Source organism: Osmerus mordax, chromosome 7 (assembly GCF_038355195.1).
Source record: "Osmerus mordax isolate fOsmMor3 chromosome 7, fOsmMor3.pri, whole genome shotgun sequence".
NCBI lineage: Eukaryota > Metazoa > Chordata > Actinopteri > Osmeriformes > Osmeridae > Osmerus > Osmerus mordax.
The window spans coordinates 9,021,579-9,047,651 of NC_090056.1; the positions used below are offsets into that span (position 1 = coordinate 9,021,579).

The window sequence follows — 26,073 nt, forward strand, 5'->3', positions numbered from 1 at the left end:
ATGCAGGACTTCCCTTCACAAGTATGCACCCCATAGCCCCCCACCCTCCCCCTGAGCCAGGCAGTCCTGCCCCCACCCTCCTGCAGCATCAGTTACTGCAGCCTAATAGCCCTGACAGAGGGTCTCTGGAGACAGACCCGCCTCACAACAGCCTGAGAGACCACCCCGTGATGTCACATGTCACAGGGTCTCCTCCACACATGAAAGCTGATGGCTCTATCATCTGTCCATTCCCTCCTCCCTCCATCCATCCATCCTTTCTGAGGGTGACAGCACCAAAGAGCACCCACACCCCCTCTACAAACCCCCAGGGGGGAGCTCAAGGTCATGTGTCTGTCAGGAGGCTCCGCTGGGAGAAAGGAAAATATGTGTGTGTGTGTGTGTGTGGGGGGGGGGGTTGCTTAAACAAAGATGAAGGAAGGCCAGAGCTGGAGTTTCCAAACCCCAGGGTTAGACAAGAGCACGACAGGCCGGAGGAGCAGCCCTCACAGACACAACACTGTGTCTGACCTGACCTCTGACCCGCTGCTGAATGGAAACATGCACTCCACATATGAAAACACATATGCAATAAAGGAGGGGAGGAAAAATGAAAAGGAAGGGAACTGACAGAAATTCATAAAGTAAAATGCTCATCCATAAAGCATGTGGGAGTCTCTGACTCTGCCAGAGTACAAGATGCCGACCCGCGTGTGTGAGTGTGTATGTGTGTGTCTAAAGGGGCAGCTCGTGTCAGGTGGTGATATGTGTTCAATGGCGTGCTATTGCTGCCACTAGGGATCACTAGATAAGACTGACCTTACCCCCACACACACACAGTTCATCTGAAATCAGATCTTTATCACACCACACACACCGCTGTCCTGGATAGCCGCTCCACCCCCACCAGAGCAGGATAGGTTCTCAGTAAACAGGTTTCACTCGCTTGCTTCTTGACTGTGACCCTGGAAGGTCACACTTTCATCCACACGCACACACACACATAAACACTCACTTCATGGTGACTAAAACAGTGAACAGTCCTGTCAGGTAAACACATTCCATCAGAGGCAGAGACGCATACAACGAATCAATATGAACGTCCTCTCTATCTGTCTGTACTACAACACCACCACCCCCCTCCTCTCTGCCATTGGCTTTTGAGGCACACCAGAGATAATGGAATGAACATTAATGACAGTCCACCAACCACACAGCCTCCATACCTCCCCAACCCTCTGCAGGCCACACACAGCTGCTTTTCACATTAAGGATTTGTGTCAACAGAAGGTCGCTGTTCTGCAGAAGTAGCAAAGACTTATTCATAGTATACACACCACTGGGTAGAAAATGTGTGCGTGTGGTGTGTGTATGCATGTGCCAGAACATCTCCCAGGGCACTGTTGGACCGTGAAGCACTCTGCAGACTGACTAGGTGAGACAGGGACAGACAGAGAGAGAGAGAGAGAGAGAGAGAGAGAGAGGTACAGTAATGTAGAAAGCAGAGCCCTTGTCCAAGGTCCAGGTATGACTACAGAGGAGAGCTGAAGCAAGGTTTAGCCAATGGAATCCAGCCTGAAAAGCACCCTGCCATGCCTTTCCCAGGAAACAGTTATTTCCCTGTGTGCACTCACATGCACACACACACACACACACACACACACACACAGTATGCTCACACAATCGCACACTGACACTTAACCCCCATGGCCTGCTGGCCCCTGCATTATTAATTGTGTGGGTGAGAAAGCTGCTAAAGGGTCCATAACACCACCCCCTGCTCTCCCCCCCAGCCCCCTAAGAGAGTATTGCTGTCCCTCCCTCACCCCAACCCCCATTTCAACACCACCACCATCACCTAGCACCCACCCCCCACCCCCCACCACCTCCACTGAGGGAGTGTGAGAGCCGAGAGAAGGATGCAGGCAGGACGACAGATGAGCCTGGTGACATGCACTGTTCCAGGAGGAGTAGACCTACAGGCAGGCTCCCTGTTCCCCCACGCTGTTCACCTCGACACACCACAGCCTTGGACGCTCCTTGGACACGCGTAAGAGCGCAGCCCAGGATAGAATGTGCCTGTGGTCACAGCTCTACCAGGCTAGCAGAGAGAGCAGCGTGGACGGGAGGCTGGGAGGCTGTCGAGAGGCTGGGAGGCTGAAGATGGCTGAAAGGCAGCAGTGCCGGGGGTGGGGGAGGCGGACAACGACATTGTAGTTTGCACCAATATCTCTCCTCTCTCCCTAAAATACACTGTACCAGGGCACCAGTGTCTACAACCATAACGGGAAAGGGGAGGTGGCAGGAGTAAGGGGTTGGGGTGAAGGGGTGGGAGGGGAGCTGTGCCAAGCTCTTCTAAGGCTCTTGCGTCCTGTTCCTGCTACAAGCCCCTGCCAACTGGGTGCTTTTGATCAGAGCGTGTAAGCACCCTGTAAAAGCTTTTGAAGATTGACCAAACTCCAAATCAAATTGCCCTTCGCTCTCTCTCTCCCCTCTCGCTCTCTCTTTCCTTCCTTCTCTTCCTCTTTCCCCACTCTCTTTCACTTCTCTCTCTCTCTCTCCCCCTCTCACTCCCTCCCTCTTCCTTTCTCTCCCTCTCTCTCTCTCTCTTTCTCTCTCTCTTTCTCTTTCTAGTCTCCGCTGGTTTAAGGTAGTGTGCCAGCCATCCCCAAGCGTGTCTGTGTGAAGCAATTTGTCGAGTGAAAATGCTGAATGAATATGGGGTAGGAGTTCAATGTGTGGGTGTGTGTGTACATGTGAGTTTGTGGAAGATGCAGAGGATTTAGAGTGTTCCTGCTGTGCTGGAATATGGAGAGGGCTGCAGGCCAAGCATATATACGCTTGGGTTTGAAATGTGCACCATTATGTAACACATTTAAGCAAGAGAAGATTATATCCTCTCACATCTAAACACACCATGTCATATATATCTGTGGGCATGACTTTGACTCTCAGACTCGATGTCACAAACAAGCCCTGCTTATCCAGACTACTACTTAAACTGTCATCCCCTTTATAGTTTGACTGAAACAATGTTCTAACCTGAACAAGGTTAGGTTGTAAAGAAGGATGTAACATACCGAATATTACCATAGTTGTGTGGGTGCCAGTAGAATATGCTCTAGCGGTTAGTATTGGGCTTCAACTGCTGAGGTAGAACTCTCTTTCGCTCTACTTCGCTCTCTCTCTATGTCTTTCAATTTCAATCTCAATACACCTGCACCTCAACTAGGCTTCAGAGCAGAACATACTCTGACCAGCTATATCCTTCTTCTCTTCTCCTACTTATATTCTTGTCAAGGTCACTGAGCTATGGTAAAACAGCATCCCTGTCTAGAAGAGACAATGGTGGGTCAAGGAGGAAGAGAGGGGGGGGGATCGGCAGACTGTGTGTAAGAAGGAGAGAGATGGAGACAGAGATGGTAGTTGTGTAAGAGAGAAGCATAGAGAGAGAGAGAGAGAGAGAGAGAGAGAGAGAGAGAGAGAGAGAGAGAGAATGTGTGCATAAGAGAGAGGGAGATAGAGGGAGAGAGAGATCAGACTCTCACAGTAATGTGTCTTACAGCCTATCTCCTATCTTTGCTAATCCATTTCAACAGTGTTCAGTGCTGTGGTGATAGGCACTCTATTCAGCCCTTTATCTGCCGGATCCCACACACTGGATTAAATACACACCCATAAACACACACTCACACACACACAAACACGAAATAAAACACACTCACACCAATACACACACACACACAGTATATCACACACTGGTAGTGTGTGTGTGTGAGACACCTGTGTCTCCGTCACACAGGTGTGCTAACCTGCACCCTCAGAGAAGGACAAGGCCCAGGTGGAGGCTCCATCTTAAGGCTCCAGGAGGGGGCTGCAGGGCGAGGCTGGGGTGTCTGGCCTAGTTCCAGGGCAGGGTGGCACCCAGGGGGGGGCATTCATCACCCACGCACCAGGAGTGTAGTGCCATGGCCGTGCCCCTCTGACACTCCACACTCACATCCGCCTCACAGACTGCATCCTCACTTCCTACTCTCATCTAGCACACACACACACACACACACACAAACACACACGCACACACACACACTGAGTTAGTGTACAGCCTGTCTTCCCATGTCTGTCATAAAAAATCTATTTGAAAATGTAGCATACTGCTCTCATATTTCTTTACTATGGGAGGGATGGAGGAGAGGGTGTGCAGCTCTTGCTATCTGCTCTCTCCCTCCCTCTCTCTGCCTCTCTCCCTCTCTCTATCCCTCCTCTCTGCCTCTCTCCCTCTTTCTCTCCATCCCTCTCTCTGCATCTCTCCCTCCCTCTCTCTCTTCCCCGTTTCTGCCTCTCTCCCTTTCTCTCTCCATCCCTCTCTTTGCCTCTCTCCCTCCCGCTCTCTCCCTCTCTCTGCCTCTCTCCCTCTCTCAGAAAACTCACAGCCCTTCTCTGCCTCGATAACACGTCTAATACATCACCTGTGTCAGGCTGGAGAATTCTGGTGTCAGCAGCCTGTAGAAGTCGCCTGCATGTGTGTCTGTGTTTGTGTGTGTCTTTTTGTGTGTATGCGTGTGTGTGTGTGTCTGTGTGATGACTCCCGTCAATCCAGTGCCCAAGCTCCTTTGTTCTATTTGCTGTAGTACAATAAGCTCCTATAAGGGCTGTGTTCACCTGCCTGGCTGTAAGCAGACTGTGTCACTTCCTGTAGGCCTGACAGAGCACCAGGACATCCCGTGTCCACACCTCAGCAAGGTCTGTCTGTGTGTGTGTGTGTGGGGGGGATTGATAGCAGGGTAGGGAGAAGAGAGGGTTTGACAGGAGACATGGAGAATGCAGATCCTGTATCCTCTCACAAAGGTGCAGTGCACCATTTCCACCTGACAAGGGTGGTGGTGCTGTGGCCTCCCCTTGAGAGGGCAGTGCAGAGGCCCTGGTCGATACAGGCCAATTACATCATACATCTGGCCTGCCTCTATATAGTCTATTGATCTGCTCCCTAACACCTATACCAGTTAACCCTATCTACACACACACATTTGTTATAATAAGCCATACTGGGAGGCATTGACAACCAGACTCATCCTGCAAATCAAACTAGTAATGAGGACAGAAAACACAATGTGAAGACTGTCAGTGTTTTCAGTACTGTATGTCAGCCCATACAGGCCTTCACATCTCCGTGCTGAAGGACTTTCTAAAGAACATCTACAGTGGACGTCATAGCAGCCTTCACCACCCCATCTCCATCCAGCTCTGTGTTAACTGAGGAGCCCATAGATAATGATGTGCTCAGCGTTTTTCTGTGTTTCCCCCCACAATCTAAATACAATCCAGACTCTACTAGATGGGATGAGATCAGGGCCAACCCTAATCACTCCGAACCACACACACACACAGACGCACGCACACACACACACACACACAGTCCAAGCCCTGCAGCACAATATACAGGCTATATTTAGCATCACATTAAAAAGCTGAGTTGAGGCCAGCATGGTGGACCCAGTCCAACTGAGTTCACAGAGAGCAGGGAAGAGTGGAGGTTTGAGGGAGAGCTGGTTCAGCTTAGCGCTCTAAAACAGGTCAGCCTGCTAGAGAGTAAAGGACACCCTGGAAGACACCGTAGAGGAGACCTGCAATGATTGTAGCAGCTCTGGTACTGTTTGGGATGGCTGCAGCTCAGTGGTAAAGCATTTGACTACAGATCAAGGAATCTCAGGTTTGAATCCTGTGCATCACTTTGGATAAAAACACATTCATACAAGGGGTATAAAGAGTTTTAACCAAATGAATCTTACTAACTCATGTGTCGCGGAGACTGTGAGTTCTGCTTGTTGTGCAAACAGAGAGATCGGAGGTTGTGGGCTGGGTGGTGTGGACACAGGGGAGGTAGTAGGAGCCTCTTAGATAGAGGACACACACATAGCAACACAGGCACCTCACCGTCACATGACAAACACACACTCAACCCCTTGCTCACTCTGTACCCAAATAACAAACAAATGTAAATCTATCTCAATGATAGGCTGCAAATTAAAACTCCTTTCAAGGGAGTGTCTGCATCCAAATTCATATAAGCGGCAATAAACTTGATCACACTCTGCATCATTCTGTTTATAAAGTAGAGAAACTGGATGTAATGCAGTAAGAAGGATCAAAACCGGAGCTGAAATCTAAATAAGCACAGATCAGTAAATCCAATCAATGATGACAGCTCGTAGCCCTCAGAACTAGTGAATGCAAAGGCACCGTCGATAGACCAATCATTTCTCAACTGTTATCAAAGGAACTTCAAAACACATCTGCAGCCTTGAAAATATCCCGCTCTTCAGAATCCCAGTCCCCCAGTGACACACCTGTTTAACGACGACAATAAAGAAACAGAAACTCACAGCAGCTCGGAGGAGATTCACAGCAGGAAATGTCTCCCCCCTCCCCCACCCCAAGTGTCTGGACTTTTCCCACTGGAATTACACAACTTTATCGCAGACCTAGATTGTCAGGTGGTGGGAAAGGAGAGACTAGTGGGAGACCCTGGCGGCTCCAGGAGAAGCAGGGATGTGGAGGAGTCTGCTGGGCTGCACCCATATCGAGGCTGGCAGGGCGGACGCCCTGTGTGTTGGAGCTGAACAAGGCTGATATCGATGAATGTATAATGTTGCTATAAAGCCCTGACACTCTCTGCCGTCTTCATCAAAGCCACATTAGAGCGATTCTTGTCTGACACTCGCTGGGCTTATTAAGTCTGACGGCAGGTTAGTGGAGCAGGAGCAGGCTAGCTAGTGCGTGGGGAGGGAGGGAGGGACGGGGGAGGGAGGGAGGAGCGAGCAGAGAGAAAAGGGCATGAAAGTGGAGCGCAGGGTCAGAATTGCTGAAAGGGGAGCAGCAGCAGCAGCAAGGTCTCCCGTAACGACCTTCCAGCCACCCCCTCCCCAACCCTTCACTAGGGGCTCATGGGGCCGAGGATAGGGTGTGAGTCACCACCTCCCAGCTTCTCAGTGCCTGCCCGTATTCAGAATGAGAGAGAGAGAGATGCAGAGAGAGAGAGAGAGAGAGAGATGCAGAGAGAGATGCAGAGAGAGAGAGAGAGAAAAAAACAATTGTGATAAAGGGAGAGGGGAGGGAGAGGTGCCATTCCAACGTAATGAGATTGCTATCACAGCCCGTTGGACATTACTGTGCACACAAACACAGATACCGAGTCATGTTCAAACACACACACACACACACACAGTCTAATGAAATACTTTGACTGCGGTCAACAGCCTCATCTCATTACAACACAACTATAAAGGTGGTTAATAGTCTGCAGGACATCAGTGTCATCTTCCAGTAGAGATTTAGAAGAACAAGCAATGGGAGATGGGGGAAGGGAGAGAGGGGGGGTGGTTAGGACAGAGTGGTGGGGTAGGAGAGAGTGATGGGGTAGAAACGGGTGTTGGGTTAGGGTTATTGGACTAATTAGGAGAGAGTGGATGGTGGGAGGGTGAGAGAGTGGTGTCCACTCTGAGAGTACAGTGAGTGGTCAAAGACCACCCAGCAAACACAGATTGGCGTTGTTTGGGGGGGTGGGGGGGCAGGGGGGGTTGACCCCGCTTAATGCTCCTTGAAAAGAAAGGAGGCCACAAGCCCAATGCTGGACATGGGTTGCCATGGCAACCCTCCTCCCCCCTGGCACAAGACCAGCAGTTTAATAACTGAAAGAGTGAGTGAGCGTGTTTGTGAAAGTGAGTGTATGTGCTTCTTTGAGTGCACATGCATACACTTGTGTATGCGTTGAGTGTGTGCAAGCATCTATGTGCCAGTCAGCAGCAATGCTACTTTGCTGAGAGTAGCTGTAAACAGTGTTATGTCATCCCTGCAGACCAGTGTGTGTCTAAAACAGAGGCTACCAGAGACTGAGTAGACAGCAACAAGAGCTAATCAATATTATCTGATCAATTAGCTGATTAATATCTGATCACATGCAGACATGTGCTTCTGGTTGTCATGGACCATTGGTCCCTCCATGTTGCATTTCCTTGGTGATGAACGGCTGGCTGACGATACCTATTTTAGCTGTAGCACTGTTGAAGAATGAAAACAGGATGTGATTGGTCAGTCTGCCAATTGAGCGTTGTCACATCCCTCCATGTGTCTCTGTGTGGGTTTCTGTGTGTCTTTAAATATCAATAATGCTAGAATGACCGCATTGCCAAGAACCTACTCTTGGCAGTACACATATCCCTGGTATTGACCTGTGTACAGCGAACCACATTACCCAGAGGTAGCATGTTCACATTGATTACTGCATGGATACATGAGTACAGAGCCAGACATGTCCTCTCTCCTGGTGTTGGTTAATACTCCTGCTCATCAACTTCAGGTCTTAATGGAGGAGGTTATGCAAATAAGGTCCTGATTCATTAAACATAGACCCCCTGTGGGGGGGGGGGATTTATGACAGGGTTATTCAGGGAAGCAGCCTCTGGTTCACCCTAAACACACACACAACCCCAGCACACGCACGCACACACACACACACAAGCCCAGCACACGCACGCACACACACACACTCACGGGCACACGCAGGCACTCAAAGTCACACGCACCCCCACACACACAGTATACACACATGCATAAGTGCGCACGTACAGGCACACAAATAAATACATGACACACTTCCCCACATCCAAAGGCACACGCACGAGGCCCACATGGTGTCAGTGACACTCCCCAGTGCTCGGGTCCATGGGGAGGTGGGATGAGGACAGCTTTAGAACCTGTCACCTCACAGCTTGACTTCACCTTGGTCACACACACACACACACATTTCAGGTCTAATCAAGCACTGGTGTGTAACACCTTCTTTACATACAGCAACAATCAGAAGCTTGTTTTGCTGCATCTCTCCAAACAGCACGGGGCTGCTGAACAAGATCCGGCTTCCTCAGCCTGCTGCAGTCTTGGGATGGATGACACGTGAACATGGGCTGCAGGGGTCTTCCAGCCTGACACATACTCACACTAATATGGACAGGCGTGTCTTAGCATTCTGCCATTTTAGCCTCCATTTACCAATATCTGCTTTCTCTTAGTCTCTCTCCCTTTATCTCTCTCTCTTGCTCTGCTCTCTCTCTCTCTCTCTCTCTCTCTCTCTCTCTCTCTCTCTCTCTCTCTCTCTCTCTCTCCTGCTCTCTCTGTTATACTGTACCTCATATGAATGCTCTTGAAGATGCTGTGCATGCAGAATTCATGAGTAGTATGCGTACAGGTCAGGGTACATGATAAAGGTGTGTGTGTATGTATATGTATGTGTGTATGTGTGTGTGTGTGTGTGTGTCTCTAAAATCGCCTGCTCAAGCGTGGCACCAATCTTCTCAGTGGATTTAATGCCTCCTCCTCTCTCCAAGGAGAATGGCAGTCCTATAAAGTATGCTAATTCCATGGCACAAAATATGCTGCTTTAAATGTCAGCCTTACATTACCACACGCACAAGCCTTGCCTGAGGACCTGGGAAAAGTCATGAACACACATCCACACACACTCAGGCTAGTGAAATGATTTATGAACACACAGACGCACACACACACACGTACACACTAGTGGAGACAGAAGGAGCATGAAGACCAATAGATCACAACCACTTTGTAAGATCAATAACTGAATGAACAAAGGACATTTGCAACAAAGGTAGGGACATTATTAAAGAGAGAGAGAATAGCAGGCAGAGAGAGAAAGAGGGAAAGAGAGAGAGAGAGAGAGAGGGAGAGAGAGTGTTTGTGTGTGAGAGAGAGAAACCTAGATTGAAAGAGAGAGATACATATAGAAAGAGAGAAAGAGGGAGTGAGAGAGAGTGGATTCTAAAGGTAGAGCTGCATCTACATCATTCCAGGAAGCAATCACCTTGCAAACTGTGTGTGACAAGCACAGTCCCTCTCCCCATCCAAGGATGACAGGACCATCAATTTAATTAACCCCATTAGCATTCCATCCTTATTCCACACTGGGTTAATACACACCTCTGTCACCCTGCTGTACTCTGCTCTCTTCAGATCCTCCCCTACCCCATATGCAAACCGGGTAGAGACGAAGGAGTTTGGGATCAAGAGACAAACAAACATCCAAAGAGAGAGAGAGACAGAGAGACAGAGAGAGAAAGAGAGAGAGAGAGAGAAAGAGAGAGAGAGAGAGCTGTGTCACCGGGTTTAGCTGTGGAGGGGTGGGAGCTTCTCCTGAAGCTGAGACGGCAGGCCAGGAGAGGACAAGTAAGAGTGACAAGTGACAGCTGTCAGAGCTGCCCTCCCCTTCTCTCCTCTCTTCTCCATTCCATTCCCATACCATCTTCTCCTCTCCTCCCCCTTACCCTCCTCCCCTCCCCTCCTCTCCTCTCCTCTTCCTCTCTCCTCTGCCCTCCCCTTCTCTCCTCTCTTCTCCATTCCATTCCCATACCATCTTCTCCTCTCCTCCCCTCACCCTTACCCCCCTCCCCTCCTTTTCTCCACCGTTCTCCAACCCTGCAGGGCGAGTGTGCATGGGCTGCTCCTGCAGACACAGTGCCCAATATGTAGGGCAGCACCATTACAGCATTAGTGCCGGTCAGCGGCCAGCCAGGGAAAGAAGGGAGGGACCCTGAATGTCTGGGGGGAGGAGACCCAGCCCGCCGCCTCGCCTGATTGGAGCGCGCTCGGGAGATCACACGATAGACAGGAAGCCCGGTGAGGCGCCCTTCAGCTCATCTGTCACTCTGCCCGAGGGTTGGCGAGGGAGGGGGCGAGGCCTACAGTTAAAGGGGGATGGGACACTAAGGATCCAACTACCCCCCTCCCATCAGCTCCCTCTGGCCCAGCAGTGAGCCACAGAGAGGGGAGAAGAGGAGCAGAACCTCTCCATGTCATCTCCATGGTTCTCTCTGCTGAGGACTGGAACTCTCATAAGGATCTCTGGCAGGAACCTGCTGTCTGTCTGTCTGCTCTGACTGATTATAACTGTATTACCTGGGGGGAACTCCTGTTTCCTGCCTGTAAATCTGCTCTGTGAGCTAGCGTCTGGGAGTCCAGGCGCCGGTTAGTTTCACTACTGTACTGTACGTCTCGAATCTGAAAATCTGTTGAGAAGTCCAGGAGTAGCGTGTCCTGGGTTCCTCTGACCTCCTCCTCGCTGCTGTAAACTCGTCCGCTGACATCACTACAGGGCTGCAGCTCATAAGGAAGTGGCTGGGTTTCAGGTTCCAGAAGACGGAAATATAAGGGGGTTTCAGGAGAGCGTTCTCAAGTAAGGGGGGTGAACAAGAGATCCTTGCCCAGTCTACAAGGAGGCCTAGCCTACACTGGGACATGCAAAGCAAAGATTTGCAAGTCAAACAAGCAGTGCCCTCTCTCTCTTTCCTTATTTGAACAGCTGGAAAACAAAGACAAAGAACACACTAGGCTCTTCCTCTTTGCCTCCCTCTACAAGTGTCTCTATCTCTCTCCCTCTCTCTTTGTCTCTCTCTCTCTCCATTCCCCCTCTCTGTCCCTCTCCCTCTCTTTCCCTCCCTCTCCTTTTATCCCGGGCCTTTCATGTGCTGACCACAGACTCCGGTCAGTCGGCTGAATGTTTGGGAACCTCTCTCCAGATCCTCCAGTATGGCACCACACTTTCCTGTTAGTTCAGGAGCGGGCACTTTCTCCCAAAAACATCACCCCATCCCTCGTTCTCCCCTACCTCTCCCTTCTGCTGGACCACAGAAGTGTTTGGCCCAACAAACCCAGTGGTTGTTTTCTCTGTTCCAAGGAAACGAGGGGGAGGGTTATATTGAGTGAATGGAACCTGACTGCCCCCTCCTTCTCTGACCGCTGTTTGCTGCTTCTACTCCCTTTGTTCCCTCACAATAAGAGTCTGAATAACTGTGTCCATATGTGAAAGGGAGCGGGTGTGGGGGAGGAGGAGGGGCTGTTTGGCCAACGGTCTCTGGCTGACACTTGTAGGTGTTCTCACTGTCTCCGAGGGGGCAGACAGCTATTGGACTCCCCCCTCCCCCTGCAGGGAATGTTCAAGAGGAAGAGTCCATGGTGGAGTGGACCACAGTGCATCATGATGGGCCATGAAACAGCTCTGCCCAAGACTTCCTCTCCCTCTCACTGTGTGTGTGTGTTTGTGTGTGTGTGTTTGTGTGTGAAGCAACTAAAATGACCCCCTCCCTCCTTGTCTTGTGTTTCTCCTGCCAAAGGGTGTTGTTGAGAAATGCACAGAGAAAGAGGGAGAGACAGAGAGAGAGAGAGAGAGAGAGAGAGAGAGAGAGAGAGAGAGAGAGAGAGAGAGAGAGAGAGAGAGAGAGAGAGAGAGAGAGAGAGAGAGAGAGAAAGCAGAGAAGTTGGAAGGACAGGAAGTGGGTTGGTCTAATTTAAAAGCAGAATGAGGTTTAGTGTTTAGACGATGATGTGCGACTGAGGAAAGAGAGAGCGAAAGAGAAACAAAGGAAAGGAGAAAACAATCCCATAGTGACTGAGTGAGGGGGGGGGGGCAGCTGACACAGGCCATCATCGTTGTTATATACAAACTCTGTTTTATATACAGACCCTAAGGTGTGTGTGTGTGTGTGTGAGTGTGGACTGGATACTGGGTGTTTACATGTGCAGCAGATGTCACTTGTGTTTCCTTTATTTGCAGAGTGGAGATCCCAGAGGGGTCAGGGATCACTTCATCTACTCTCACCCACGTCATGTGACCGGGGAGAGGAGTGTGGCGTCTGAGGAAACAGGGACTGTGACTCTGGGTGACTCTGACCTGCCATTCTGCTGAGGATACCACAAGATTCAGCCAAGGAGTGTGTCTTGTGATGGATTACCACAGAATAATCAAGCCAACATCAGCAAACAAGTTGTCTTTTTTTCTACTATAGCCGCAAGGGTCCCAATTTCAGACAATAACAGTAATTTTAGAATAAAACCCTGGTCTGGAGTGTCTAGTCTGTGGGAGGCAGACAGACAAGGAGACATCAGCAAAGCCTGGATCACACCTAGTAATCCCTGGGTGAATCACATTTAGGAAGGTAATCTCATTTCCTTACAAAGGCATAGGGCGAGCCCATCCAGGATCATAGGTGTGTGTGTGTGTTTAGGGGGAGGTGGGGGAGGGAAGGGGGAGGGTTGGTATGTGAGTGGATCCCTCTCTCTCTCTCTCTCTCTCTCTCTCTCTCTCTCTCTCTCTCTCTCTCTCTGGGGTAAAAGAGAATATGGGGTGTGTGCAAGCTGCTGTGGCCCTTCGCTGAACACGTGTGTGTCTGGGGGTTACTGGGGGGTGGGGGTGTGTGGGGGGGGTTGTTGATGCTGGGGAGGGCAGACAGACCGGCAGGCAGTGGGGTGGAACCACAGCTCTCCCCCTCTCTCAGTGGCCCACATTTGACCCCCTTTTATATTACCCCATCTTTCCACATCCCTCTGTCTTAACCTCTTCCTCCCCCTTTTCTCTCTCCCTTTTCTTTTGTGAAAACATTAAAGATGCATCTGTGAGTCATAGCCATTCTCCTTATTCAACAGATGAGCACAGCATGTTGACCAGGAAGAGACTGTGTGAGACTGCCGCCTCCCTCCATGCTTCAGCAGCACTGACAAGGTCATCATTCTGAGCTTCCTGCTTGTGGGGGGGGGGGGGGGGGGGGGGGGGGTGGGGGGTAAACCAACCTAATTCAATCCTAAGAATCCCCAGTGAGTGGAGAGTAAAGCAGGCGCTTGGCCTCGCACTAGGGCGCACCGCGTCTAGGGTGGAACTAACCGTCCGTGGAGAGAAGGGGAGGGGGGGAGGGGGGGCTGGGGAATCAGCCCAGCTGACATCCTGCCTGCAGCCAGCCAGCCAGACAGCCAGACAGAGAGACACCCCATCCACCCTCCCCCTCATCCCCTCTCACCTCCCTGTGCAGAGAGGGAGACAGACCTGAGGAGTCCAGCTGGCACCCACGGTCCCCCGGATGACTGAGCGGCCATGACCGCTAGCCTGGTCTCCACACACACACACACACACACACACACTTACAAACCATTCTCCTGTTTATAAACAGGCCGGCTGTGGTATGGAGGGGCGCAGGGGCAGGGTGGGAGGTCATCTATCGATCATCCCTCCCTGGTCAGATCAATCACCTGTCCTTTAATGTGGTGTGAAGCCTAGTTGACCCCGGCAGCCAGCATCATTATTATTTATGGCCATCAGGTTCCAGACCCTCGTCCCTCCCTCATCCCTCCCCTCATCCCTGCCCCTACCTTCTCTGCAGGCTTCATGACCCCACCAGGGAGAGTACACTTGGTCCCAACAGATGTGTGGCTTCCCCTGTCAGCCCTGGGCCACACTGTTTATGTTTGTGAGGGCATATGTGTGTGTGTGCATGCTTTTTGAATGTGTGTGCGTGCGCGTGTGTTAACGCATGCGTGTGCATGTGCACACTTGCGTGTGTAATATCTTCATTAGCACCCACGCGGTATTGTCCCAATTACAATAATGGTGACCGTAGTGGCGAGCTTGCATTGTTTGTGTGTCTAGGTTTGGTTACTCAGCCAACCACAGAGTCGTGGAGACCCTGAAAACACACACCTATACGTAATGAGTTTAGAGACAGTTAGACAACAACAACCACACAAAGCCAACTGGAGCTGCAGTAACTAAGCTAAAAGAATGTACTAATTACACCCTATTCAAAGGCCAAGGCAAGTCTAGTTAGCCTCCTGCATCTCCCTGTGTCCTACCTAGGTGCTGAAAGACATTCCTTCATGGCGCTCTGGCGCTGAAAGACAACAGCCAAATATCATCCTAACAGGAAGCGCCAGGTACTATGATGGCCTATCGGGGTAGGAGGTCTCTGTGGTGAAGGGCTTCAGTGGAGCAGGCCAGTGGAGGAGCAACAGCTGGGCCTCCTCCAGAGTACACAAAGAGACACTCTGTACCACTTCCTCTCTGATGCTGCCGTTGAGAGGAGCCTTCTCGTTTCAGGAAACGGCCGTGGCGTGCGTCTACAGTGGCTAATGTTCCATACATTCCAAAACCAATATAAAAGAAACAGACATGGTCCCCGAGGCTACATCAACTTTGTGTTGCGTGCCACAGTATCTGTGCGTGTGCGTGCGTGTGTGTGTGGGTGTGTGAGCGTCCCTGCTGACAGATGAGGGGGCTCACAGAGGTCTGACAGATCTGTGACAGACTGTGCCTGAGGAGAGGGCCTCCATGTTAATGCACTCGCCTGCGTGTTAACTACACTTCTATGGTCCCAGACTGTCACACACACACACACACATTGCATCCTCCTAGTCCTGACTCGTCCTGGTCCAGTCCTGCCCCCCTCAACCCCCCAGAGCCCCAAAACAAGGCAGCCAGAACAGAGCCATTCGTCATTCATGCAGAGAACCACAAAAATGTGCTAACACAGACATGCAATTCTTTCTCCCTCTCTCTCTCCCTCACTCTCTCTCTCTCTCTCTCTCTCTCTCTCTCTCTCTCTCTCTCTCTCTCTCTGTCTGTCTTTTTCTCCCACATACACAAACACACACAGAGAGATACACACACAAACTCTGAAGTCCAAGGGTGTCATTAGCCATGGAGACTGGCGGTACAGTGGAAGTAAGAGAAGGACACCGCTAACAGAGTTGTCTAAAAACATGGCAGCGTGACAAGAGCGGCGGTTTGATAATGTAGGGGAATCTGATGAGTAGAAACACAGAGACGAATTACAGTCTGCCATGACATGGGCTCTCATATAGAGAGGAATGTTCGGGCCAGACTCAAAGCCGGCCTGTTAAAAGAGAAATGGCCGCCGTCGAAGGGGGGGGAGAGGAGGGTGGCCTTGCAGGCAGAACTCTGGGAGGTTGGCTGGAGAGCGCATATTTGCACCGTGAGCACACGTCCTCTCCGGCGGTGGGCCGAGCTGAGACGGAGAGGAAGGGGCCAGGCTGGGGCAGTGGGCACCTCAGCTGGCACGTGCCAACCCATCCACACAGCCAGAGGTGGAGGGTGAGGCCCAGGTGTTAGCCCTAATCTGGGCCAGGCAGCCACAGCCAAAATGCTTTCATAATCTTTACTGTAGACAGTCTGGAATGAGCTAATCACAGCTTCTCTCGAGAAGAGGCTGGAGGAGACAAAGGAGACGGAAATAACCGTTCCTCAAACAGAGTTAGCCACATGTGAGCACACAGAGAGAAACACTGCAGCCGACTGTTCCGTGTTAGCAGTGATCCCTGCCGAGCTGTCTGGTACAGTAAAGCTGTCTCTCCCGAGGTTGACGTGAGGAGCAGGAGAGGCTGTCTGGCCTGTCTGGTCCTGTTCCTCTGGGAGCCTGTTTACTGAGCTGGAGATGTGCACGGGGCCCCGCCCGGCCCCCGCCGGCCCCCCGCCCGGTCCTCGCCCGGCCCCCCGCCCGGTCCCCGCCTGGCCTCCGCCTGGTCCCCTCCACCTCACCTCAGAGTCAAGGCTGGCGCTCGCCCCCAGTCATGGCTGCAGCTAATTCATGAGTCAGACTGTCTGCGCCACCACATTAATGTTGTAAACACAGGATGTGCTACACACACACACACACACACTGCTATAGAAGGAGTAGATTCGTGAGGAAAGACAAAGGAGATGAAGGAGAAGCCAGGCCTTGGGCTCTTTAGTCAGAGTGGCCTGACCCTGGTCACTCAGTCAACCAGTCACTAGCAGCAGGGGGACTTGCTAGGACCACATGCCAGGCAAAACAACGGCAAAGCAATATGCGTTTGTGGTCTGTCTATTGTAGTAAACTGTACACTGAACTATAATGACTTGAGATATTTCAGATCAGATATTTAGCACTCAGCTTCTTCTTATCAATATGAAAACAGGTCAGAACAAAGACCTTGTGATGCGTATGAGCCTGGAACATTCTGTTGGTGTGACTGGACAAAGTGTGTCTTTGTGTGTGTGTGTGTGTGTGTAGATGGTCACGTGGATATACAGTGTGTTAACACGCCTGAAAAGCAAACATATCTCATTGCTCAGGCACTTATAATTCCTCTTGTCTGATGATGTCTTAATTACTTCACATTGGACTGCTAGATATCCATTTCTCTCTCTCTCTCTTTACCTCTCTCTGTCTCTCTCTCTGTCTCTCTCTCTGTCTCTCTCCTCATCTCTCTCTCTCCCCTCTCTGTGTCTCTCGTTCTCTCTAATGAAGAACAGAGAAATGTCAGGTGCCTGGGGGATGAGGAAGAGTGTATTTAGGCACATCACATCCTCCAGAGTGGCAGGAAGACTCATCACACAACAACCGACTAATGAACGTGAGGAGAGCATAATTACAACGCTGTACACTGAAGCACCACAGAGAGACAAACAAAAACAACATTACCTTGAGTGAATAAGAGGAGATTTCTATAGCACATCTCTGTACAGGAACAATAGGCAATCAGCTTCTAGATCAGACAGTACTGAGGGGGTGACAGCACTGGGGGTGGGGCTCATTGATACCCCACAGACAACGCAACAAGCCTCGGAGGAAAACAGACGGCACACAAGCGTCTCAATTCACTTTGGGAGTTCGGTCATGAAAGCACTTCTTCAAAAAATGAAAAGCAATTTTCTCCAAAACAATCACATTTTTCAGCCGGGTAACTTTCACACCAGCAACCTGAACAGAATAGGAACTATTCTGAGATGAGTGCTGATCCCTGGAGAGAGGAAAGAGAGAGAGATAGACAGGGAGGGAGGGAGGGAGAGAGAGAGAGAGTCAAGAGGGTTTTCGTCTGAATCAGGCTAATTAGCTCATTAGGGTGGCAGTAAATGTCACTCTTCCTCTGGCTGGCCCTAGGCTGGATGACATCGCTGTAGGCCACTACCTGGGCAGCCTTCCTGGCCCTGCATCAGCACTTTCACACCATCCGTTCTGGCCCACACACAGTCACAAGCACACACTACCCTCTGTGGCTCACTAGATGTGTCATATGGGGCGAAAAAGTTGAAGCCGCAGAGACAAAGTCTTTAGCACGGTTTAATCTTTTCTACATCCACACAATAATGAGTCAAGACGTTTTTTGGCTCTCGTCCACTTAGCTTCGAAACGGGGAAGCGAGCTCGTCCTTGCTCTGGGTTCAACCTCGGTTGGGTTTAATTACATTTTTTACTAAAGGTAATTGCTTTAAGGGGCTAACTCGCACTGACACGACCAGAGGATGTTCAAAGTTATTTCATGGTCAGATGTGATGGAATCAGAAACACTTGGTTTTAAATCAGTAGTCAACTAGAGACTTCTTCTTTTAGGCCTATTACTCTACTGGCCTACGAGCAGTACTGTGTATGACTGAGACTGACATCCAGGTGGACAGTGGCTGATTCACTGGCACTAATGCTGGCTACAAGTTATGGAATGTTCTACGGCTTCCTGTCTGGTCATGTCTACATTCATTTGACCATGATTCAGTTAAATCACACACATACCACTTTTGTCCCAGAGCCCCAGTTTAGAAACAATGACACTGTAACTTCATGCACACGTCTTAACGCTGTCAGCAACTCCTGTTGACTTTCCATCCCTGCCCCTGAGCCAAGCCCTGCCCCTGAGCTAAATCCTGCCTTTGGGGTAAGACCGTGCCTAGTGCCTGAAGGTGTGTCATTCCTTTTCCAGATGCCTGAAGTCTGTTTCCTCATCACCTCAATAGTAATTCTATATACACACACGCACACCCATCTCACACACCCACCCATCCACACACAAACGTTTTCACTAGCATACACACAAACAAAAAATCTGACACTTAATCATGCTCTCGTAAAATGTCAGAGAACCCTGATATACGGCCACTTCAAACTTTTGGTTCCTCAAACAAATAAAGTTCCCCTTGCTTCAAATAAAGCCCTGAGTTCCCCTGCCTTTTAATACCCTCCTGTCTCCCCTTGTGGTTCCAGTGGCGCCCCCCACCACACACACCTCTGGGCCTGCTGAACGAGGCCTGCTGGCTGCCCATATGGTCCCCCCTGGATTAGACCGAGGAGCCCAGGCACATAATGGTGCTGCAAGGGGAACCATTAAAAACCCATTACTGTAATTGTGAAGTTGAAGTCTCTCTACGGCAATGATATGCTAATATTACTCAGCATTGGGAATGAGAGAAAGTGAGGGACCGGAGGAACAAAAGAGAGACAGAGGTGGGAACGGAGGGAGGGAGAGAGAGAGAAAAGGAAAAATGTTAAGGAGGGAGTGAGAGAGGAGGAGAGAGTCTCCACATGCCATTTCCATTCCAGGTCGATGTGACTCCCTGGCACTAGCTTGTCTGTTTTACATACACACACACACACACCAAACAGAGGGTAAGAGGGGAGAGGAAGGAGAGGCAGGAGAGCGAGAAAAGCTGCAGGCAGCTCAAACAAAATGGTCATTCTTGTGGAAAACATGGAATCTGACATTTAAATGATACAGCTCGACCACCTCCCTCTAGAACCACAACCACAATTCTGGTCAGCTCAGGGAGCAAATAAGACAGAAGAAAGAAGCCAACAGGAAAACAGGAGTGAGGAAGACAGAGAGGAAGAGAGAGAGAGATAAATGAAGATCGATAGACAGAGAGAGAGAGATAGATAGATAGATTACAGAGAGAAAGAGGAGTGAGATAGAGGAGAGAGAGAGAGAGAGAGATAGAGAGAGAGAGAGAGAGAGAGAGAGAGAGAGAGAGAGAGAGAGAGAGAGAGAAAGAAAGAGAGAGAGAGAGAGAGAGAGAGAGAGAGAGAGAGAGAGAGAGAGAGAGAGAGAGAGAGAGAGAGAGAGAAAGAGAAGGACACGCTCTCCTCACACTGTTTCATCCTTGAATGTAAAGTATTTGTTTGTTCTGTGGCCGGCCCATTCAGAGAGTGGTGCTTATCGGCCTTCCTCTAAGGCCAGGCTTGGGGAACATCACAGAGGCTGAGTCCCCACCAAGCAGATTAACACACACAGACCCAGCTACAGACCCTACCATACTCCCAGCTCCAGCCTGGGAACACAGCACGGATTTGGGATGCATCACCCAAACCAGATTTAGGCTTTTCACTGGCAATTACTCACAGTTCAGTCTACATTTCAATGCCTACTGTACCCATCATGCATTTGAACCTACCCCGTCCTTGAGAGTGACTAGGCTGGTATCTGCTATCGAGCGGAAGTTTAGAGGCATAACTCATATTTTATGATGTGCTGGATACACTGACGATGTATTTACATAAAGTATTGCTCCTCCTTTGAAAGTGTGTGCGTGCTGTACACGTGCTATCACACGTACGTGGCACAGCAGTTTGCTGTGTGCCTGTTAGCTTCGACTTCATCACCACCTTGGAGTGCTGTGATCAGCAGGGCAGGTGTGTGAGGAGACCCAAGAGGTGAACTCACATCTACTCCTCTGGGAGGTGGAGGAGGGGAGAGGAGACGTGCCAGAACGTGTTATTCCCTCGGGGCCTAGCTGGTCCCTCTTCCTCCTCCTCCTCCACCTCGTCCCCCTTCTCTCCCTCTCGCTGGCGGAGGTAGGTCCTGTACATCTAGACTGGACCAGGTTAATGAGCTCTTTAGGACCCAGAGGAGCAGGGCTTTTAATATGAGCTGTTCTCATCCCTCCATTCCTGTCAGACCCACGGTGAGAGGGAGAGAAGAACGGGGGAGGGGGGGGGGGGGAGACATGAGAAAGGGAGAGGTACAAAGGGGGCAACCAGAGACCCGGGACTGCCAGCCTCTTGAAACAATTATGGGCTGGATGAGAAACATTACGAGTGCCAGCCTGGCCCCAAATGTGGCAGCGAGGGAAAGCTATGGGGGAGAGCTAAGCTAATCAGAACCAGATCCTCAACGACAACAAACCAAACCACACACACACAGGAAAGTGGAGACTATGCATATTAAAGCTAGCAGGGGGAAAAAAAGCCTGTAGAAACATGAAAATGTAATGAGGAACAGACCCAATGAGCACATGAGAGAGAGAGAGAGAGAGAGAGAGAGAGAGAGAGAGAGAGAGAGAGAGAGAGAGATAGATAGATAGATAGATAGAAAATAGAGAATACAATAGACTTAGCAGTGGAAAGAGTGCTTTTAAAAACTTAATGGACCTGTTAAGCAAAGCGCAGCTGTCTTTTGTGTCTGTTTGACATGGTTTTGTTCTAGAGTTGTTCAGCCTGGATTTACAGGTTCCCCAGCTCTCCCTTGTCCTCCTCTCAAATGTGGCCCAGCTGTTTGTCAGGATGTCTGCAGCTACACCATAACAGCATATGCATAATGCGTACATAAAAAGTGCTCTCCTGACACCATGGAGGAAGCGGACGGAAGGATAGAATGGAGAGAGAGACTAGAGTAGGGGAGGAGCTGATAAAAAGGGGGAGGCCGGAGGAGGGAGAGATGGGGGCTGGATGTGGGAAGGCTAACCTGTGTGAACAGTGTGTCCGGTGGAGCGCCCCAGCATTCCTCTGTTGATTCTGTGGATCAACAGAGCCCTGTCTGCTAGCCTGGCTAGCTACACATCTGATATGGAGATGCGGATCCAGATGGAGGCTCTGCTGGCCTTATATGGGATTGTGGCTCTGCCTGGACGGATTACACACCACAATCTTCAGATCACAGAATGTGTGTGTGTGTGTGTGTGTGAGAGTGACAGCGAGAGAGAGAGAGAGAGAGAGAGAGAGAGAGAGAGAGAGAGAGAGAGAGAGAGAGAGAGAGAGAGAGGCAGAAAGAAAGAAAGAAAGAAAGAAAGAAAAAGACAGATTGAACAAATGAGAGGTGCAGGGACAGAGAGGTAAACAGAGAGAAAGACAGAACGAGACAGAGAGACTGAACATAAGTGAAAGATTCAGATTCCGCGCACAAGAAGAGAGAGAAATAGGGAGATAGATTGAGAGGAGACAGAGACAGGTAGGTTCATGCGGCAGCAAAGCAGGAGGGAGGGTACCCTAGCTTCGTAGACAAGAAAAGACAGAAGAGAGAGAAAGATAACTGAGGGAAAAAAAAATGAGCAAAAAAGAATGAGAGACAGAGAGATTGAGAGACAGCGTGAGAGCGAGAGGAAGAGAGAGAGAGAGAAAGAGAGAGCAAAAGACAGCAAGACTGCATTCCTGGTATAATATTGTATTTTCCTCCAACAGTTTTTTTTCCAATGATTTCTGTTCTTTTATGGAGGAAGTCATCAGGGTCTGAGAACAGGAACAATTTCCTTTCCGTCACACAATCCCAGCCCCGACACCAGCAGCCAGCTGAAACCTCCCCACCTCCATTGTTCCACACTCACTACCACAGGAGAGCACGTTTTATTTTAGGATTTCATAACACTGTTTGATAGTGACTCTATTTGCCCCTAAATCTATGACTTGTGACAATGTAAAACAGGATAGAAGATCACAATGCCCAAGGCCTACATTTAAATAGCAATTGTAAAGACAAAACTGCTGCATGAGGAGCACTGTAACACTATCAGGCCCTCTGTAGCATGGAATGAAGGGAGTGTGCGAGATGTTGGTACGGAGCACGCTGCGACAAGGGGCTCGGTCAGGCAGCAGAAACCTGAGAGAAATCAGCTCATCTGATCAGCTGCCCTTTGACTGTGTCCTATGAAGAGGACAGCCCTCCATCTCCCCAGTCTAGACCCAACATCAGGCCTATCCCTTTACAGCCCAGGAGCCTCTGGGGCCAGGGCCGACACCCAATCCTTGCTACGCCTTCCTCTCTCACCAGGCTGCAGTCACAACACCACCTAACTACACACACACACACATCTACCTAGAGCAGTTTCTTTGTATTTGTGTCCCTTCCTGTCGGTCCCACTGTGTGATGTAATGGGCAGCAAACTAAGTGAAACATGCGTGTAAACTCTCTATGGAGGATGCGATTAGGTTGGTTTTCCTGTCTGTCTGTCAACAGTTACCAGTCAGGGGCCGCACACACACATACACACACACACGAGCACAATCAAACACCATCAGTTAGCTAAACCAGCAGAGCCACAGGCAGCAATGTAAACCTATCAGGTGTGTTATCCAGCCTCCGGGTGCACTAGTTCAACCTTTATCAGGGGAACAGTCAACAAAGCAACCAAGATAAGACCCCACTATACACATGCAAGCCCCCCCGACACACACACACACACGCACACACACACACACACTCGTCCCTCTATCCCAACAGAGCCCTCCACCCTGCTGAGCCAACAGCTGCTTCCAGACCCAAATCGAGTGAGCCATATGCACTACAACCCACGCCATGACTGACTCTGGCTCTGCCAGGGTTAAACTTCCCCACGGAGGCGGAGAGGAACAAGCGTGTTTGCCTCAGCGCTGTCTTTCAGTGACACCACAACCTCCCTGTCTGCTGTGCTAGTTCTGACCCCACCCCCAGGTCACCAGCAGGCAGGGACTCTAATGTCTAACCTCAGCCTGGAGGGGAGGGGATGGAGGGAGGGGGGGGGGGGGGTAGTGTGATGGTTCTCCAACGGTTCCCCATTAGAGTGTAATGAGTGACAGCAGTGGCTAAGCTGACCTGCAGCAGCTAGACCAACCCCTGATCCTGCCTCTCACACCACAACCTTCCCATGGCCTGCCTGCTTGTCCTGCTCGTCTACCCTGCCTGCCTGCCCTGCCTTCCTTCCTGCCTGCCTGCTCGTCCTGCTCGTCTACCCTGCCTGCCTGCCCTGCCTTCCTTCCTGCCTGCCTGCTCGTCCTGCTCGTCTACCCTGCCTGCCTGCCCTGCCTTCCTTCCTGCCTGCCTGCTTGTCCTGCTCGTCTACCCTGCCTGCCTGCCCTAGCCTAGGCTGTGTGGGGATAGAGCTGAGATCCACTCATAAACACATCCCTGTCTGCCCTCTTTCCCTCCACTCCACTACCCCACCCCATCCCTCCACCTCCCTCACTCTCTCTGGGCCCGTGTGATTGTGTAATGCTATTACACGGCCCCGACCTTGTGCTCTGCGTTAGTGATCTCGTCGACCCCGCACACAAACTCTCCCAGGAGGAACACAATGACAGAGCTACGCTGCCTGCAGAGAGACAGACAGCAGGGTGTGATTAGGCTGGCAGACAGACAGGCAGGGCTTTAAGCAGTGTCTAGGCTCAGGCGGCCTGCCTCGGCTGGACCTTTCTCTGACCCTGGGGTCAGAGGTGGTCTGTGTTTCCTCCAGGAAGAGGGGAATGGACGGGACCTCACACCCCACGCTAGTTACACACACCACTCTATCTTCAGCAGTACAGCTAACAGGGCCCTAGAGTGGTCAACACAGCAGCTAGCTAGTATACACACTCCATGCAGCTCTCTAGAAAGGCAGTCGAAAGCTGTCTAATCCCAATAGGGGGCAAGTACAATTACAGCTATTTTGCTGCTGCTCAACAACAATAGCAGACATTACCAAAGTAGTGGAAAGTCCCCAGATTTGTCGCTGGATACGATTTTTTGTGTCACTAAGTAAGGTGAAAGGTTACTACATGTAGCAACAGAGTGGCAACACTGATGAGGCCTCTGTTTCTCCTCTTGGGCCAGCAGGGCATGGGGGAGGCGCAGTGCTCTGAGGATGGGGCTAGGTGGAGGAAGTGATAAGCAGGTAATGAGGTGGTGAAGGTAGATGTTATTAGTGTTCAGGGATATCATCACACACTATTAGCACTGGATCACAGTTCATTAGACTGACGCTTGCTCTTCTGTCTGGGGCTCAGGAAGGGAGAGGAATGAAGGAGGGATCAAAAAGAGGGAAGGAAAGACTAACGAGGGGCAGAAGAGACTGAGTGTCAAAGCTCCTTATAAATGTTTCTATGAATCAAGCCAGCATTCAAGTCCAACAATGCAGATGACAACAAATGACTACCATTCCTCATCAACCACATTAGCCCATCAGAATAACTGAGCGTTTGTCGACAGAGCGAGGCTGATATGAATCCTATCAAACGCTGGCTGTAAACATGCAGTGATGAGGGAACTGAAGAGCCTTTCAGGAGAGGCTGTGAGGCAGACACCCTGGGAGGCCTGCGTATGGCTGCCTGTGCGAGACAGGAGGCAGGAGAACCGTCTTGCCGGAACACACAGGAACATCAGTCCCACTGTCTCTCTGAGCACTCAGCTTCCGAGGAACGACACGTCTGGATTTCATCAAACCAGACTCTTCAACTTTTACATCTCCACGACGCCAGGCAGCTCGAGAAAGTGACAGTTTGCAAATGAGAACATTTGTTTAGGGTGTTCTTTTTGTCTATCTTTTTTTTCCAGAGAGATGAGAGGGCTATGGTTTTGCCTTCTCAAGCAATCTTGAGGTGTTAAGCGCTCAGGCTATTACGTAAACGCACTTGCGATACCCGTCTCATCTTCATGACTGTTACCAAGGTGTATCAGCACACAGCATCGGTAGTGTGGCGCTTTTTACACAGACTGGTATCAGAGAACTGTCTTCACAGCCGGCCATGCTGAACGAGTCACTACCCACACACTTGGACACGCCAGTTGTTCCTCTCTCTCCATCCTATCATTGTTTTATCTCATTTCTGGCAACTCTGAAAGCCCACAGTAATGAATTGGGAGATCAGAGTGATCTGGCTCATTCAAGTGCTTTGTAAATCTGATCAATATTGTCTGGCGTCGTGCCAACCACCCACTCTGACAGCCAGAACTAATCTATTTGTGGAATTTAAGTATCCTAACGATGTTTTCTCTCTGTTTTTCTCCTTTGTGCCTGAGGTCACAGAGAAGCCAGCATGTAACTGCTCTACCTTCCTGAACGTGCAGCCTGCACACTGCAACATCCCACCATCCTCAGGATAGCCATGCCCAGCTCTGGCTGCTGCTAATGCTATCTGTGCTAACACATGTTTGTGTCTCACCTACGCTACAGTATTCTATGCTGTGATTTGGTTGGCCATTGGGAAGTAAGGGTGATTTGTACACAGTACTTCAGGCTAGCACCAGGCTGTTTTCAAAGCATCAGATCAATAGGCCCGACAACACAACTGATAAGAATTTCTATGAATTTCAAATGTTTTCCCTGCAGTGCTTCCATTGGCTGGGAATGAAACAGGAATATTGATAGGCTGAGATCTAGGCTCCCTGAGCTGCCCCGGACACATTTCAGCTGTGTTTAATTAAACCCCCCAAATAAATAAAAAACGACTACCAGGATGCTGTTTTACTCCTTCGCCGCAGTTTAAAAAGCTGTATTTAATAAATGCATTTT

General features: G+C 50.3%; 1 protein-coding gene across 1 annotated transcript in view; it reads right to left on the reverse strand.

The window, feature by feature from the left end:
• Nucleotides 1–26,073, reverse strand: part of plxna2 (plexin A2) — a 107,309-nt gene that overhangs the window by 79,330 nt on the left and 1,906 nt on the right. The window contains 1 exon segment of the mRNA XM_067239007.1: nt 2,929–3,003. Coding sequence (XP_067095108.1) covers nt 2,929–3,003 — 75 coding nt within the window.